At 38.4% G+C, this 13,354-nt stretch overlaps 1 protein-coding gene across 9 annotated transcripts; it reads left to right on the forward strand.

Annotated features, from left to right (window-relative positions):
• Nucleotides 1-753: 753 nt before the first annotated feature.
• On the forward strand, nt 754-11,719 carry LOC135584461 (uncharacterized). 9 transcript variants are annotated; one of them, XM_065113141.1, is made up of 9 exons: nt 754-1,247; nt 4,157-4,868; nt 5,677-6,046; nt 6,770-7,314; nt 7,567-7,636; nt 7,788-7,897; nt 10,227-10,344; nt 10,998-11,267; nt 11,359-11,719. In XM_065113141.1, exons 1-4 carry the CDS (start codon nt 965-967, stop codon nt 6,818-6,820), a joined length of 1,416 nt encoding a protein of 471 aa, XP_064969213.1. In that variant the 5' UTR covers nt 754-964; the 3' UTR covers nt 6,821-7,314; nt 7,567-7,636; nt 7,788-7,897; nt 10,227-10,344; nt 10,998-11,267; nt 11,359-11,719. The 9 variants fall into 9 exon arrangements, with proteins under 9 accessions (XP_064969213.1, XP_064969215.1, XP_064969212.1 ...); XM_065113143.1 differs by lacking the exon at nt 10,227-10,344 and having other exon boundaries at nt 7,456-7,636; XM_065113140.1 differs by lacking the exon at nt 10,227-10,344.
• Nucleotides 11,720-13,354: the final 1,635 nt, after the last annotated feature.

The following is a 13,354-nucleotide window of genomic DNA, read 5'->3' on the forward strand; positions in this document are numbered from 1 at the left end:
AATTTATGTGAACCACATATGTTCCCATAAAAACTTCAAACCTTGCAAATATGCCATTGTAATTACTCAAGATTACGACGTTAAAATTTCAATTTAAAGCAATGCCTTTTCAAAAAGGTGATATATGTGGTATTTTCTTTTCATATTTATCCTCCCAAATATAAAAGAAGTATCAAATACAGCTAATTTTTAATATTTTTAAAAATATTGATAATTATAGAGATATATATTAAAAGTTTAATTATTTAAAATATTAATATTTTTTAATATTCGATAGGTCTCACGAGTGTAAAATATCTTTCATTGAATCGTTTACGATCATCCGAAAACATATAGAGCTTAAGATTGAAAGTTTTTAATCATGCAGCATATTTTTTTTCTGGTTTTTGATTTTCAATTATATGAAGCACATAATATAATTTAATATTCTTTCAAACTCTTCCGTCAAAATTGATGGATTTCTTGTGGACATATGCTTTTGGATCCTTATCCCCTTGTGATCCTGTGGATATAATTAATCACCAAGGAATGACAACATAAAATACTACAAAAGTAAATCAACAACACGAGAAATAAAATATCTACCCATATGCCCCGTGGGTGCGGTGGGTCCTACATAAATCAATATAAAATACTTGGGGACCTGTATGTGAAATGTTACGATATCCACCCATATGCGACTATTACAAAGAAGCCCCTTACGTTGTTAAGTATTATATTATTGTTGTCCAATCGGATTCCACCGCCATATCTTTCTTCCTGTCGAAACACAACAGTTATTCTACGCCATTGGATTCCTTCGTCGCCAATCCATCTCTTTCCCCTTCTCGGCGATTCTTTTCTCGTCGATCCTTTTCCCCCCCTTCCTCCCTCTTCTCCATGGAGTTCACGGCGACTAGGGTTGGGCTTCCGCTCGATCTCCCCAAACCCTAGCGAAGCGCGGCTGTGTCCTCCTTCCCCCGCCATGGAGGGCTCGGCGGGCGACCCCGGAGCCCCGGACTCGTGGGAGATGGCGGATCTTGACGCTAGTATGAGCCGGCTGCTGCTCTCCTCCAAGAACGGCTCCGCCTTGTCGCCATCGCTGGAGGCCGAGGAGGAGGAGGAGGAGGAGGCGGCGGCGGCTTTGGATAATACTCGGGCTTCGCTGGCCTCCGTCGATGGTGCCGAAGGCGTCCCGATGGATGCCGTCGGCCAGGTGGACCAGTTCCTCCGGGAGGCTTTGGAGAAGCCGCGAGAGCGGTTGGCGAGTAATTTTCCGTATCTCGCTGGCTTGTGGTTGTCGTTATTGAATATGCTGGTTTAGGGTTTGCGGTGTTAGCTTTATTTATCGGACATTATCTCCTTAGCTTAGTCATTCCTTTCCTATTGTAAGGAATACAATTTTGATTGAGGTATTACGGGTTCTTGAGACGCTTCTTTGGGTTGAATATTGGGGAAAAGTAGGCAGAGAAGTATAATCTCAGTTGCAAACCTGGGTTTTCTTCTTTAAACGACACTAGATAATTAAGTACTTGCAAATAGGGTTTTATCTGATATTTTTAGATAGAAGTTATAGTGGATTTTGTATGTACTTGAATTTTTGTGGTACTATGTAGATCTTTAAGCAAGGAATTTATGAAGACTAGGCTTGTGGAGTGGAAAGAATAAGTTTCGTTCGTCAAGTAGTAAAGACTAAAGAATACCATAATATGAGAAGATACATGTTTGTCAAATAGTAAAGACTAAATAATGCCATAATATGAGAAGATACATCAGCAATCTATGAGTTGATTGAGGGAAAACATTTGGAAAAAGAGAGAGGATGAGCTTAAGAGGAACCTTGGCATGGTGATAAATATGGATAGCCATATAGCATCTTTGTTATGTATGAGTACAGTCAATGGAGTGAACATTCAAACCTGTACAGTGTTTAGTCAAAGGAAAGCCTTTTACAATGTTCTAGAAGATTTTGGTTACTTCATATGGGGCACAATGATATCTTATCTATCGATTGCTCTATGATGATGAAGCAGCTTATGATTAACCTAGTAGTAGGTTATATGGAAGCCTGTTGTTGTTATTTAAGAACTTGTGTTTGGGCATATTTTGATTTGGAGTAGGACAACTGAACCAACACTTGTAGACTTTGAGGGTTATTTACAAATTGGTGTCTACATACGTTTAACAAATGAGAATACGAGATCACCATCTCTTGTGCATATATTTAGCAAGTCCAAGTTATGCTATCTTCTTTGTAGTCATCCTTTTGGCTGTGTTTGGCTCAGTTCAAAATAATTAAATTATCTTAACCTCAGTGATTGAAAAAGGCGCTCGGGCGCTCGCCTAGGCGCTCGGGCGAGGCGAGGCGAGGCCCGAGCGCCTCGCTAATCTCCCAGGCGGCGCACTTCAAACAGGCGTCGCCTGGGCGCTCGCCCGAGCCCAGGCGCTGGGCGCTTCGGGCGAGTGCTTAGGTAAACCAAGGCGATCGAACCAGGATTTTATGTTTGGTTCGGTCCTGGTTCGGTTGTTAGTTGGTTCAATCGAACCAACTAAACCGATATAACCCTTACCCAACCCTAACCCGCTGCCGCTCCCGATCCCGATCTCGCTGCTCGCCGCTGTCGCTGCTCGCAAACGCTGCAGTTGTCGTCGCTCGCCGCTATCGCTGCTCGCAAACGCTGCCTCTGTCGCCGCTCGCGCCTCCCGCTGCTCGCCGCTGTCGCTGCTCGCGCCTCCCGCTACTTGCGCCTCCCGCGAGCCCTCCCGCTGCTCGCCGCTCCCGCTCCCGCTCCCTTTCTCGCTGCCGCTGTTGCCGCTGCCGCCGCTGCTTCCTCGTTTCTCCGTCAGCAGGTTTATACTGTTAATATTAAGTTTATTTGAATTTTGAAATGATTAATTTTCAATACTGTTAATAGATTAATAATATATTATTTTGATTTTAATGTTGTTAATTTTTATTTACTTGATTTTGTATTTTAGATTTTCTTAATTTAATAGCATATTTTTATTTAAAATTTTAAATAATTATATTTATTAATTATATTATATATTTTTATATTTTAGCGCTTCGCTTCGCTCGGGCGAGCGCTTAGCACCTCTGGCGTTTTTGGACCTTGGCGCCTTTTGACGCCTAGCGCTTTTTAAATCACTGCTTAACCTGTCCAATTAACTTCAATCCTCTCTTTTTGTTTGGTTACTAACCTGATGAATTGGGTTATTTGTGTGCTAGCAAAGAAAACGAAGGAAGTATGTTTTAACCCCATGCTTTAGGTGGATTACTTTATCCTTGTTTACTGAGATTAGAATCCTTCAACTAAGTTAATTTAACACCTCTTAATTCTAGACCATTTGATAGGTTAAATCAACCACCACTGGTTTAACCTCCCTTACTGTAACCAAACACTGCCTTGATGATAACTGTTTTAGATTAATCATCAAATTTCGTTGAAAATAGATCCTTGTATCAGAAAGGTCGAATGCACGTACAATTGTACTTCTTTCTTTGCTGCACACTATTCATTGTCTATTCTTGCTCTTTTATCTATGTTTATGCTTGCAGTTAGTTTTAGAGAATTACTATTTTAACCTGTCAAAGAAGTTCTTAAATAACCAATTATAATATAACCCACATAAAGGATAATTCAAAATTATCCCCTTGTTTTTTCTTGCTAATAGCTAGATTACAATTTAAAAGTGGGTTAATATTAGCTAATTGAGTTATGATTATCTAAATAGCTATTTTAATCCCAAACTAAACACATCTTACAAGAGCGGCATGCATGCGGATTTTAGAAAATAATGAAGATAATTATCTAAGTTGTTACCCTAGGCTTATAAAAATGACCTTGCTGCTGCCATATCTTGCTGGAATTTTGTTTCTGTCATGAACTTGAGTTATGCAATGTGTAGAACTGAAATCAGTTAGTGCTACGTGTTTGACAGGGTCTTGCTAATTAACTTGTTATGTATTACATGTGATTCCTAAACTTGCTTCTTGAACTTGAACAAACATGTTCTTTCACCGGACAATTGAAGTGTTTTCGTTGATTTATTTTAGCCTTATATTCATGCTTGCCTGAATGTATTTCATTAACTGTCATTTTTGGTTAATTTATTACAGTACTTTTTTTTTTACAATTGTTATTGCATTTGACTAAGACAATAGCCTCTTGTTCAGTTTTGAGGATGGAGCAAGACATTGTGAAGTTCATTTGTGATCCTACTCAACAGCAACTAGAATTTCAGGCCATTCCAAATTCCTACCTAAGATTAGCAGCACACCGCATTGCACAGCATTATTACCTCCAGTCAGTTGCCATACAAGATAATAGTATGCCAGATGGATCTGGTTCTCGGATTTTGATGCAGAAAACTTCATTTAGTTGTCGAAGACCTCCAGTTCGTCTTGCAGATATTCCTGTCAATTTTCCGCAAGAAGATAGTAATGCCATCCCGAAGGTTGCAATCAAGCAAAGGCCTCAGAAGCACTCACAAATTATGAGCAATGCAAATACTCAGTCCTATAAGACTAATCGTCAAAAAAGCGTTGAAGAAAGAAAAGAAGAGTATAACAGGGCACGTGCACGCATATTCAACAGCAATGATATGAGTAGCACAATTTCATATTCAAAGGATGAAGTAAAATTGCCAGATATCCTACAAGACTGCTCTATATCTGCGAGGTCAGATGAAAAAACTGCAATAGAAGGATCTGAAAAAAATCTTGGGAGGAGTTTTAGCGATTCTTCTTCAGGTAGTAGCATATTAAATAGAACTAAGATAGAGAAAGAGCCCATTGTTAGCAGACACAAAACAAACAATAGAGTAGCCATTTTTCGGGACCGCGAGGTGGATAGCAAGGATCCTGACTATGACAGAAGTTATGACAGGTGTGTTCACCTTTCATCATTCCTCTCACCTTTCATCATTCCTCTCACCTTTCATCATTCCTCTCAATAACCAAGAAAGTCATTGTCTATACTGCATATTGTCATCGAGAAAGAGGATTTTTAAGAAATTTTCAGGTTCTCAAAAGTATAACTTGCTGTTTTATTGAAGAAACAGTTTGTCAGCTGGATTCCATGTGCCTTTTTTTCTTGGGTGTAGTATTTTATGTGGTTGCTATCTTTGAATCTAGTTCTTTTAACAAAGAAATATGGTAATTCTTCTAATTTGACATTGTTATACCAAATTGCAAGAATTGTTTAAAACTTGATTACCAGATAGCTTTACTTTTCCCCCTAAACTTTAAATTCTAGCAGCAGCTTGGTAGAACATAATTGTAACTTTTTAAAGACAATTTTATCAGTAATAATAATCATTTCAAATAAAGCTCGGATTAGTATGTACCAACAGGCCTTTATTGGTCCAATAATGGATAGTTACTGGACCATATAACTTGGTACTGATTAATATTTGCTTTATATTATTATTGTTTGGTGATATAAGGCTGTGTATGTCATTATAGCATCATATATACTAATGTTGTACCGGTCCAACAGTTTGTCAAGAACCGCAGTCAAATAGGCATTTTAAAAACCTTGTTTATGATAATGTACTTTATCCAATACTGGGTTGTTTATCCAATCACAAAATGACTTGCTAATATTCCAGATAAAGCTTTAATTTGTGAGCTCTATATTCATGTTGCATATTCTTGTATCCGCTGATCATTTGGTTTACTGTATCTACTTTCAGGTACATACAAAGATTTGAACCTGGGTTTGGATTCAACAGTGGACCGGGGACCATACAGCCACTATATTCCCCTGCTGTTAATTACAATACTGAATTCCCACAACTTGGATCAGGTCATGGTGCTCAATTTCCTGTTGACCACCAACCTCAGCCTATTCCTCAGCATCTGCATGGACCTTGGTTATCGCCTTCAGCACCTAATGTGATCAACTATGGTCCTCCAGCAGGCATGATGCCAACATATAATTCCAATCATGTTCATGCTCATTCCACGACATCAGTTTACATGCACTCGTCTCAATATTCTGTGCCTCCACATCCTGGAATGTCTTTTGCTCATCCTAATGGACACATTCAATCTTTTGTGCAGGTTCTCTTCCTCTTTCCATCTTTGTCATTTCTTCCACACCTCATTATTTTCAATTTTATGCAATTTAATTGATAATTTACATATTTGTTTTTATCAATGCATGGCCTCTGATGATGTGAAATTATTCTCTCTATCCTGCTTGTGCAATTTTTTTAATACAATGTAGTTAGGGCATGTGTTCCCTACACATGCCACATAAGCTGTTATTATATCTTTTTAACATTAGTGTTCTGTTATTGTGATACATAATGATATTGATACTTAATACATTGGTAACTTTATTTTAGAATAATTGATCCAGCAAAAAAAAAAAGAGAGAATGTCTTAGATAAAGAGCTCTATCTCATTAAAGGTGGATGTTTTAAGATTACAATGAAAGATTGATGTGTTTTGGTTATCATGTGGTCTCAATTTGTTATATCCCAGACGTGCAGACATTAGGTTCTCGGTGGATGATGTAGTTAATCTTGGCTATTCTTTAGTCAAGAGTATGGTGTCTGATTTTATTCTGAATTTTTTCATTAAAAAAATTAAATTTAAAAATCAGTCGGTTTCTTTCCCTCTAATGAAAAGACTGCTAAGATATTTGCTTGAACCTTGTAGCTGCTTTTGCATGCCAAGCTAAGTTATTTGTTTTCTTTTTCCCAAGCTCTTTGTCATCTGGAATCCCTTCTATGTAGATTTCATGTTTCTTTTGTCTAATGCTGCGTTTCTTTTTTGCAGACTCACCAGCAGCTACCTGACACGAGTTTTGGATTAGCCCGGCCCCGTTGAGGGGCCTGGGCATGCCTGCACCTGCCAGCAGGAGCTTTGAGTTCGATAATGTGATGATGCCACAGTTCCTGGCATCAGTGATTTGCTGGCAGGAAAATAGCAGGCAAAATGGACCGAGGATGGCCAGGACAGTGTGTCATAAGTCAAACTTAGCAGTTTCTGGCTTGCTCGGATTTGTTGATGCTTTCTGCATGTCAGATGATGAAAAAGCATGTAGTTTCCGATGTTCTCTACTCTTGCGCAGGCTACAGACAATCCGATTTGATGGCACTGAAACTGAACGGAAAGCAATCATATGGGATGTAATTAGCTCGTTAGGATGAGGGTTTGATGTCAAACAAGATCTCTAAGATGATCGTCATGAATTTTTTCTGCAGAAGTACCATGACTGGCATCTCCCTTAGACAATCCTTACTTTTGGAGGAAGGATGCTCTTCATGTAGTGAAATTAAGTCAATTCAAAGTAGACACAACACAGTGTTCTGCTTATCAAGGTATGGTGTTTGATGACCAAGTTTTACCATTTTAACCCAGTATTTGTTCTGTCAAATATTTTATTGTATATCTTGGTTATATTGTTTGTCTGATGTCATTGTGAGTTGTTTCCTTCTATTGTTATTGATTTATATCAACAGCACTGGGAAGGATACGGTTTTCTTTTCTCCAGTAATTTGATGCTATTGTGGATGTTCTTACGGATGCTGTGCTGAATACTTCAAACATGCTTTTTTTTCCTTTGCTGCCAGAATATGTACTGATAAGTTGTAGACAGAAATAGCCTTCTCATGTGGATATTCCATCTAGAGGATAATGTATGTAAGTAACCTTTCTAGATGTACATTTACTAATGTATTCGAGTAAATGTATGATGTTTATGTGACATGATATTGGAGAAGCTCTCAAATTTCAGTACTCTTTGGAACTGTCTATTTTCATGGGCTTGCTAATTATGTGATCTTTTGTGCAGGAATCAAATCGAGATGGCTGCCTCAACCAGAAAGGTCTTTGTTGCATCTGTGAGAGCTCACACCAGAAACCAGAAAGCAGCAAAATCCACTTCATTTCCTCTTCCTCAAGGTCAGCCATTCTTTCCATTGTTTTCTCAATTCCGGTGGTTATTCTGAAGATTTAGTTATGCAATTGTGTAGGACTTGAGGTTTTTTCTGAAACAGTTTTCTTATTTAGGAGTTCTTTGAAAAAGAATTGTAGCATGTTGGATATTGTGTTGATCTGCTTTTTAGAAGGAAGATCAAAGGAACTAATATTGAAGATAAAAGCTATAAAAAAGTGATCTTTTAAAGGAAGAAACCAGAAAAGCTAATCTGGAGATTAAAAAAAGCACAAAAATTTTGTTCTTCTAGGAATATTTGATAGATATTCAGCAATATATATATACACACACACACTGCTGCATTTTACTGGAACCTTGCTAGATGTGGCAAAGAGAACCACAGTTACTGTGCTTTCTTCCATCAGAGTTCAGTTATTGGGTACTTGTGGTCAAGGTTTGACTTACCGGTTCGAGCCGGTATGTCGACTGGCCGACAGCACGGCCTGTGCTGCTCCGTACCGGTGTACCGACACATGGTACATCAGTGTGTACCAATGTTTCGATGAGGAAGAAAGAGGTTGAAGAGGAAGGTCCAGTGGATGAATAGAGGAGGAAGAAGGGGAAAGGAAGAGGAAGAAAGAAAAGGAGGAGAAGTGCAGCGATACGTGGGAAGCAGTGACAGCGTCGAAGGGAAGCAGTAGCATCACAATGGCACAGAGGCGGTGCTGCTGCAGCATCGCAATGGCGAAGAGGTAGCACTGTTGCAGCATTGCAGCAGCGAAGCGACGAAGAGGCAGCGCTGCTGCATCGGCGAAGTGGCGAAGAGGCAGCGCACGCTGCAGCATCACAGCAGTGAATACACAGTTCCTTGGCTTCGTACGCGAGAAGAGCTCTAATATGTTTTTATAAAGCTGAAATGGATTGGGGTCCACTACTTTTTATTTTTTTTATTATTTTAACACAAATTGCCCGAAACGGGTTGGTCCGCACATCTGTCCATGCCTGGACAGGTATGTACCATCCAAACCATACCGTTTCAGGCAGTACAGCAATCCTTGCTTCTGGTAGTATTTGATGATCATTATTAGTGGGTCGTATGTTCTCAAGTAGGCAAGTTCAAATAGGTAAAATGGTAAAATCCATATTTATGGATTAAGTCATCCTGTTGCACCTGGCTAATGGGGTTAGTGCATGGTATGTTCATCCTACAAGTTGATGTAAGAGATATTCCCTTGTATATCCTCTTATATTTGATTGTTACATACTCGGAGGACAAAAGCATGTCTCACAAAACTTCTGCAAATTTACAAGTTAATTAGCTATTATAGTAGGCTAAGCTCAATTATAGAGGATGAGTTTTGATTTGGCCACATTATTATTGGCTCGGTGGATGTTAAAGATGTGTATCATTGCACATCAATTATATGGAAGTTACAGGAAGAGTGCAGAACCACAAAAATAGAAGGAAAAAGGAAGTTTGAGATGGATATCTATCTATATCTTGTTCTTTTAGCATCTTCTTAGCCTTCTTCTAGTCACGTGATCTCTTTAGATTCATTTTATGTTTCGGTCTAGTATTATTTTTTGTAGAAGACTTAGAAAAAGAGTTTGATAATTTTTTTTTGTACTTCAAAAGTTTTTGGTCAGAGTTTAGTCATTAGAAGTTCATAACCATGTTAATTGGCCTATTTTGGCTTTTTAGATCAGTCTCAAACTTTCATCATGTTGGCCTATAGTTGCATGGTATGCTGTTGTATACTTATGTTTCTAGTTATACAGACAATGGATTTCTGCAAAAGGAGTTGTCTGTCAGCTCTTGACATTGGTAGTATATGTATGGTAATAATCAGTGGTTTTCTAAAATTCAAAAAAATGTGCCTTATTAGAGCATAGATTTTGTCAAGAAGCCAATTGATGAATCTGAACAGAGTTCCTCGGCTCTTTGGCAATTGCTTTTACATATTTCCTTGATTATATAAAAAAGTGTCCATTGGTCAATCTCATTCATATGTGGTTGTCACTACTGACTAATACCCGAGTGTTTCTTAAATAACTGTGCTGTTTAGTGATTTTGTATTTTTGCTTAATTCAGACATTGCTTGTATTTTTATTACAGGCATTCATACAAATTTAGTGCATATAATAATCAGTCCTTTTAACTCACTTAAAGGGCAGTCGAAATGCTTCTCATTTGATTTGTGGTTTACTAGTTACTTCTGAATCTTTCTGGAATTTATCATTAAGAAACCTTAACTGTTGCAGACATCTTTTTTATTTTTCTTTCTTTTTGTTCAGTATTTCTTTTGGTGCTTTCTACCTTTCAGTTCTCAGTACTTTTGTTTCTGGGTTTAATAGGATGGTCCTATCAGGCAATTAAACCTCCAACATTAAGCATCTGGATCTCCAAATGGGCCACCAGTGACATCTGGATCTCCAAATGAGCTGAGGATAGCAGACATTTGGCTTACACAAAGTGAGGTCCCGATGGAAAAGACTAGTCATATCATCATTTTTCATTCATGACTTTGATTCTCGCAAATATGATGTGTTCCCAAGTTCACAGGCATCAACTGCTTCTCATATGCATCCTTTATTCCATGTCTCTCAATGTCAGTGCCTTTCTTGACATTGCATGCCTTCTGCAGAACCTAACAAAAGAGTTAGGGTTTGTATTCTGTCTTATGATAGAGCCGGCAGTGGAGAGATTACCCTGACCTAAATGTTAGATAGTTTGGAACTTGCTGGTAGTTTGGAACTATTGAAGTGGATGGCCATTAAGAAAAGAGGTTACCTGGCCATCTTGGCTGCCTGATGCATCTTAATTAGGTATATACCGATTGAATAAATTATATAAGGACATTTATGTCATTTTAGCTGCTGTAATGTTATTTTATGATTTGAATATATTCTCCATCATTGTGTTTGGTGGAAACTAGACTTTGGTTAAATGATAAATTGATAACACTGGAGTATTTACTTGTGCGATCATAAAATGTTGTCTCCTTGGGTTCTCATGTTTCCTGAGGTTTACAAGTTTCTATATCTGGTGGTTTTTTGTTGATAGATTTGTTTGAGAAGCGTTTCTGAATGCATTTTACCTTTGTTTTGCCTCATCATTGCTTGCAGTTGTACCTTTCTCGGAAGTAGCACATAAGCACAAGGTTCCATTGTTACTTGTCCACATCCATTTTTGCCCACAACGTTGTTCTCTTTGGTTGGATGAGAATTGCAGATGGTGAGCTGATAATTGCTTCTGAGGGGCTGCCAATTTCCGGACACAGAGGGAGGTCCACTCAATTGCATGGGTCATGCTAGCCAAATCTTGTGTTCCCATGGTGCAGATGATGTTTACACCAAATGCCCTTTTCTCTGTGAGGGACCTGCTGTGCCCATGGGGTGAGTCAGTTGATTTTGTTTGTTATTTTCATAGCGATTCAAGAGTAGCATTGACCATGACATTGATTATGTGATGGATATTATGTGATAGTGACTTCGGATGAGGCAAGTTGTCCACAGCTCCCAAGATCATCAATTGCAGAATTATCACACCCTAAGCTGATCCATAGCAATGGGCGTGGGGCCTTTTACTATGATGCCATCCATATCAACGTCTTACTAATGCGTTCGAGCATCAACATGTTCCCCGTTTGTAGATGGTGCATGTAATTCTTAGATTGACATCAGCAGAACTTAGCTGAGATTCCCACCGTTGTCTTTGTGTTAGTATCGTAATGAGCTGTTCTAGTGCTTTACTGTCGCTGTCACAGATTGTGCTTTCTGTAATCCGAAGTAGATGGTGAATTTAATTCTATTAATTGGAGACAATATGAACTTAGCCAAAGATTTCACACACTCGTCTAATTAGAGTGGTGTGGTATGTGTGAGCCACTCTTTCTTAACTGTTGATGCTACGGCAAATGCGCTGGTCAATGAGTTTTGTAAAGCAAATATGGGCCAGGCTTCTTCATCCAATTGTTTGGCAGAGTTGCAGTTTCCCGGTCCTTCTATTTTCTCATAACAGCTGCCCCGTACCCCCGTGAAAACGTCGCGATTAATTTGGACTTCAAAGACGGGACCCAAAAGAAAAGAAAAAGACAGCACCACCACCATCAGGTGGTGGCATGGGGATACAAGAGGCCAGGCGCATCAACCGCCGAGGAACCAACAGGTTCAGTAAGAAACCTCGACCCCGTGGGGTTTTTGTGCAACTTTTGAGCTGCGATCCTTGAATTTCTCCACTTCGCCTTTGCCAAAGAACCAGCAGCAGTCGCCTGGCTGGTACTTTAAATCGAGATGCCAAGTATATATGATGCACTCACTCCCCATGGTCCTCTCGTCACCTCCCTCAGGAATTCAATTAAGACTATATAGGAGGACGGGAGTGGCAAAGGCGAAGGCAAACACAAAAATTCTCCTTATCCACAGCTTTGATGACTCTACAGGGACACCAACTAGTGAGACAGGCATACAGCAAGATGCTGGTCTAAGTTCATTGGTCCACATGTATCTTGGGGTATAGTCTTTTCTCGACGCCACTTTGACAAGTAATATGATCCCATGCCATGCTAGGTTGCTAATCTCTCACTTCACCACTGTCTGGACAAGTAAATAGATCTTGAACAAAACCTAAATAATAATAATGATACTAATACAAAGGAATTTGTCTGAACTGTTCCTCCGTGTTCCTCTAACAAAACATAGTTTATACGAAGATAAAAAAATAATCGTAAATTAGATAAAACTTAGTAGGAAAGTGCATAATCAAGATCCATAAAAAAAAGGAAAAAATTGTTTGGATTGCCTATACAGCCTGGGCTGCTTTTGCAAGACAAGAAGGATAAGAGAAAATAAATAAGAGTGGGTGGGGAAAAAAAAAAGAAAAAAAAAATCATCACTCTGTTCTTTGATTACTTTTACTTGATGGTTATCACCACCTCCAAGAAATGATTCAAACTACATGTCATACAGATGTGTATAATCAAGATCAGGGAATAAAAAATCAAAAAGAAAGGGAACAAGTTTGGATTGCATTTGCAACCTGGGCTGCTTTTGCATGACAAGAAAGATAAAGAGGAAATAAGAGGAAAAGGCAAAATGAAAGAGGAAAAAATAAGGGGGAAAAAAATCATCATTCTTTGTTTGTTTATACTTTTCGTTTATGATTATCGGCAACGTTTTGATGGTCACAATCTTCTCTTTGTTTTAGTCATTCTATCATAGTTTATCAATAGAAATAACAATTCAATCTTAATTTGGTCATCACTATTGCCATGAATAATTAACTTATTATATTATTATAAATAAATCTGTATACAGAATATTTAATGTAATATATATTATTATCTTTCAGTTTTACTCATGCTTTATATAAGGATTTCTAATAAGCTTGTCGAACTCATTTTGATTAATTTTTGTGACTATTTTAGTCATGTAAACGTAGGTGGATGAAATGTTTATGTATGTCAATGTCTTTTGATTTTCTA

This window comes from Musa acuminata, chromosome BXJ2-6 (genome assembly GCF_036884655.1).
Source record: "Musa acuminata AAA Group cultivar baxijiao chromosome BXJ2-6, Cavendish_Baxijiao_AAA, whole genome shotgun sequence".
Classification (NCBI taxonomy): domain Eukaryota; kingdom Viridiplantae; phylum Streptophyta; class Magnoliopsida; order Zingiberales; family Musaceae; genus Musa; species Musa acuminata.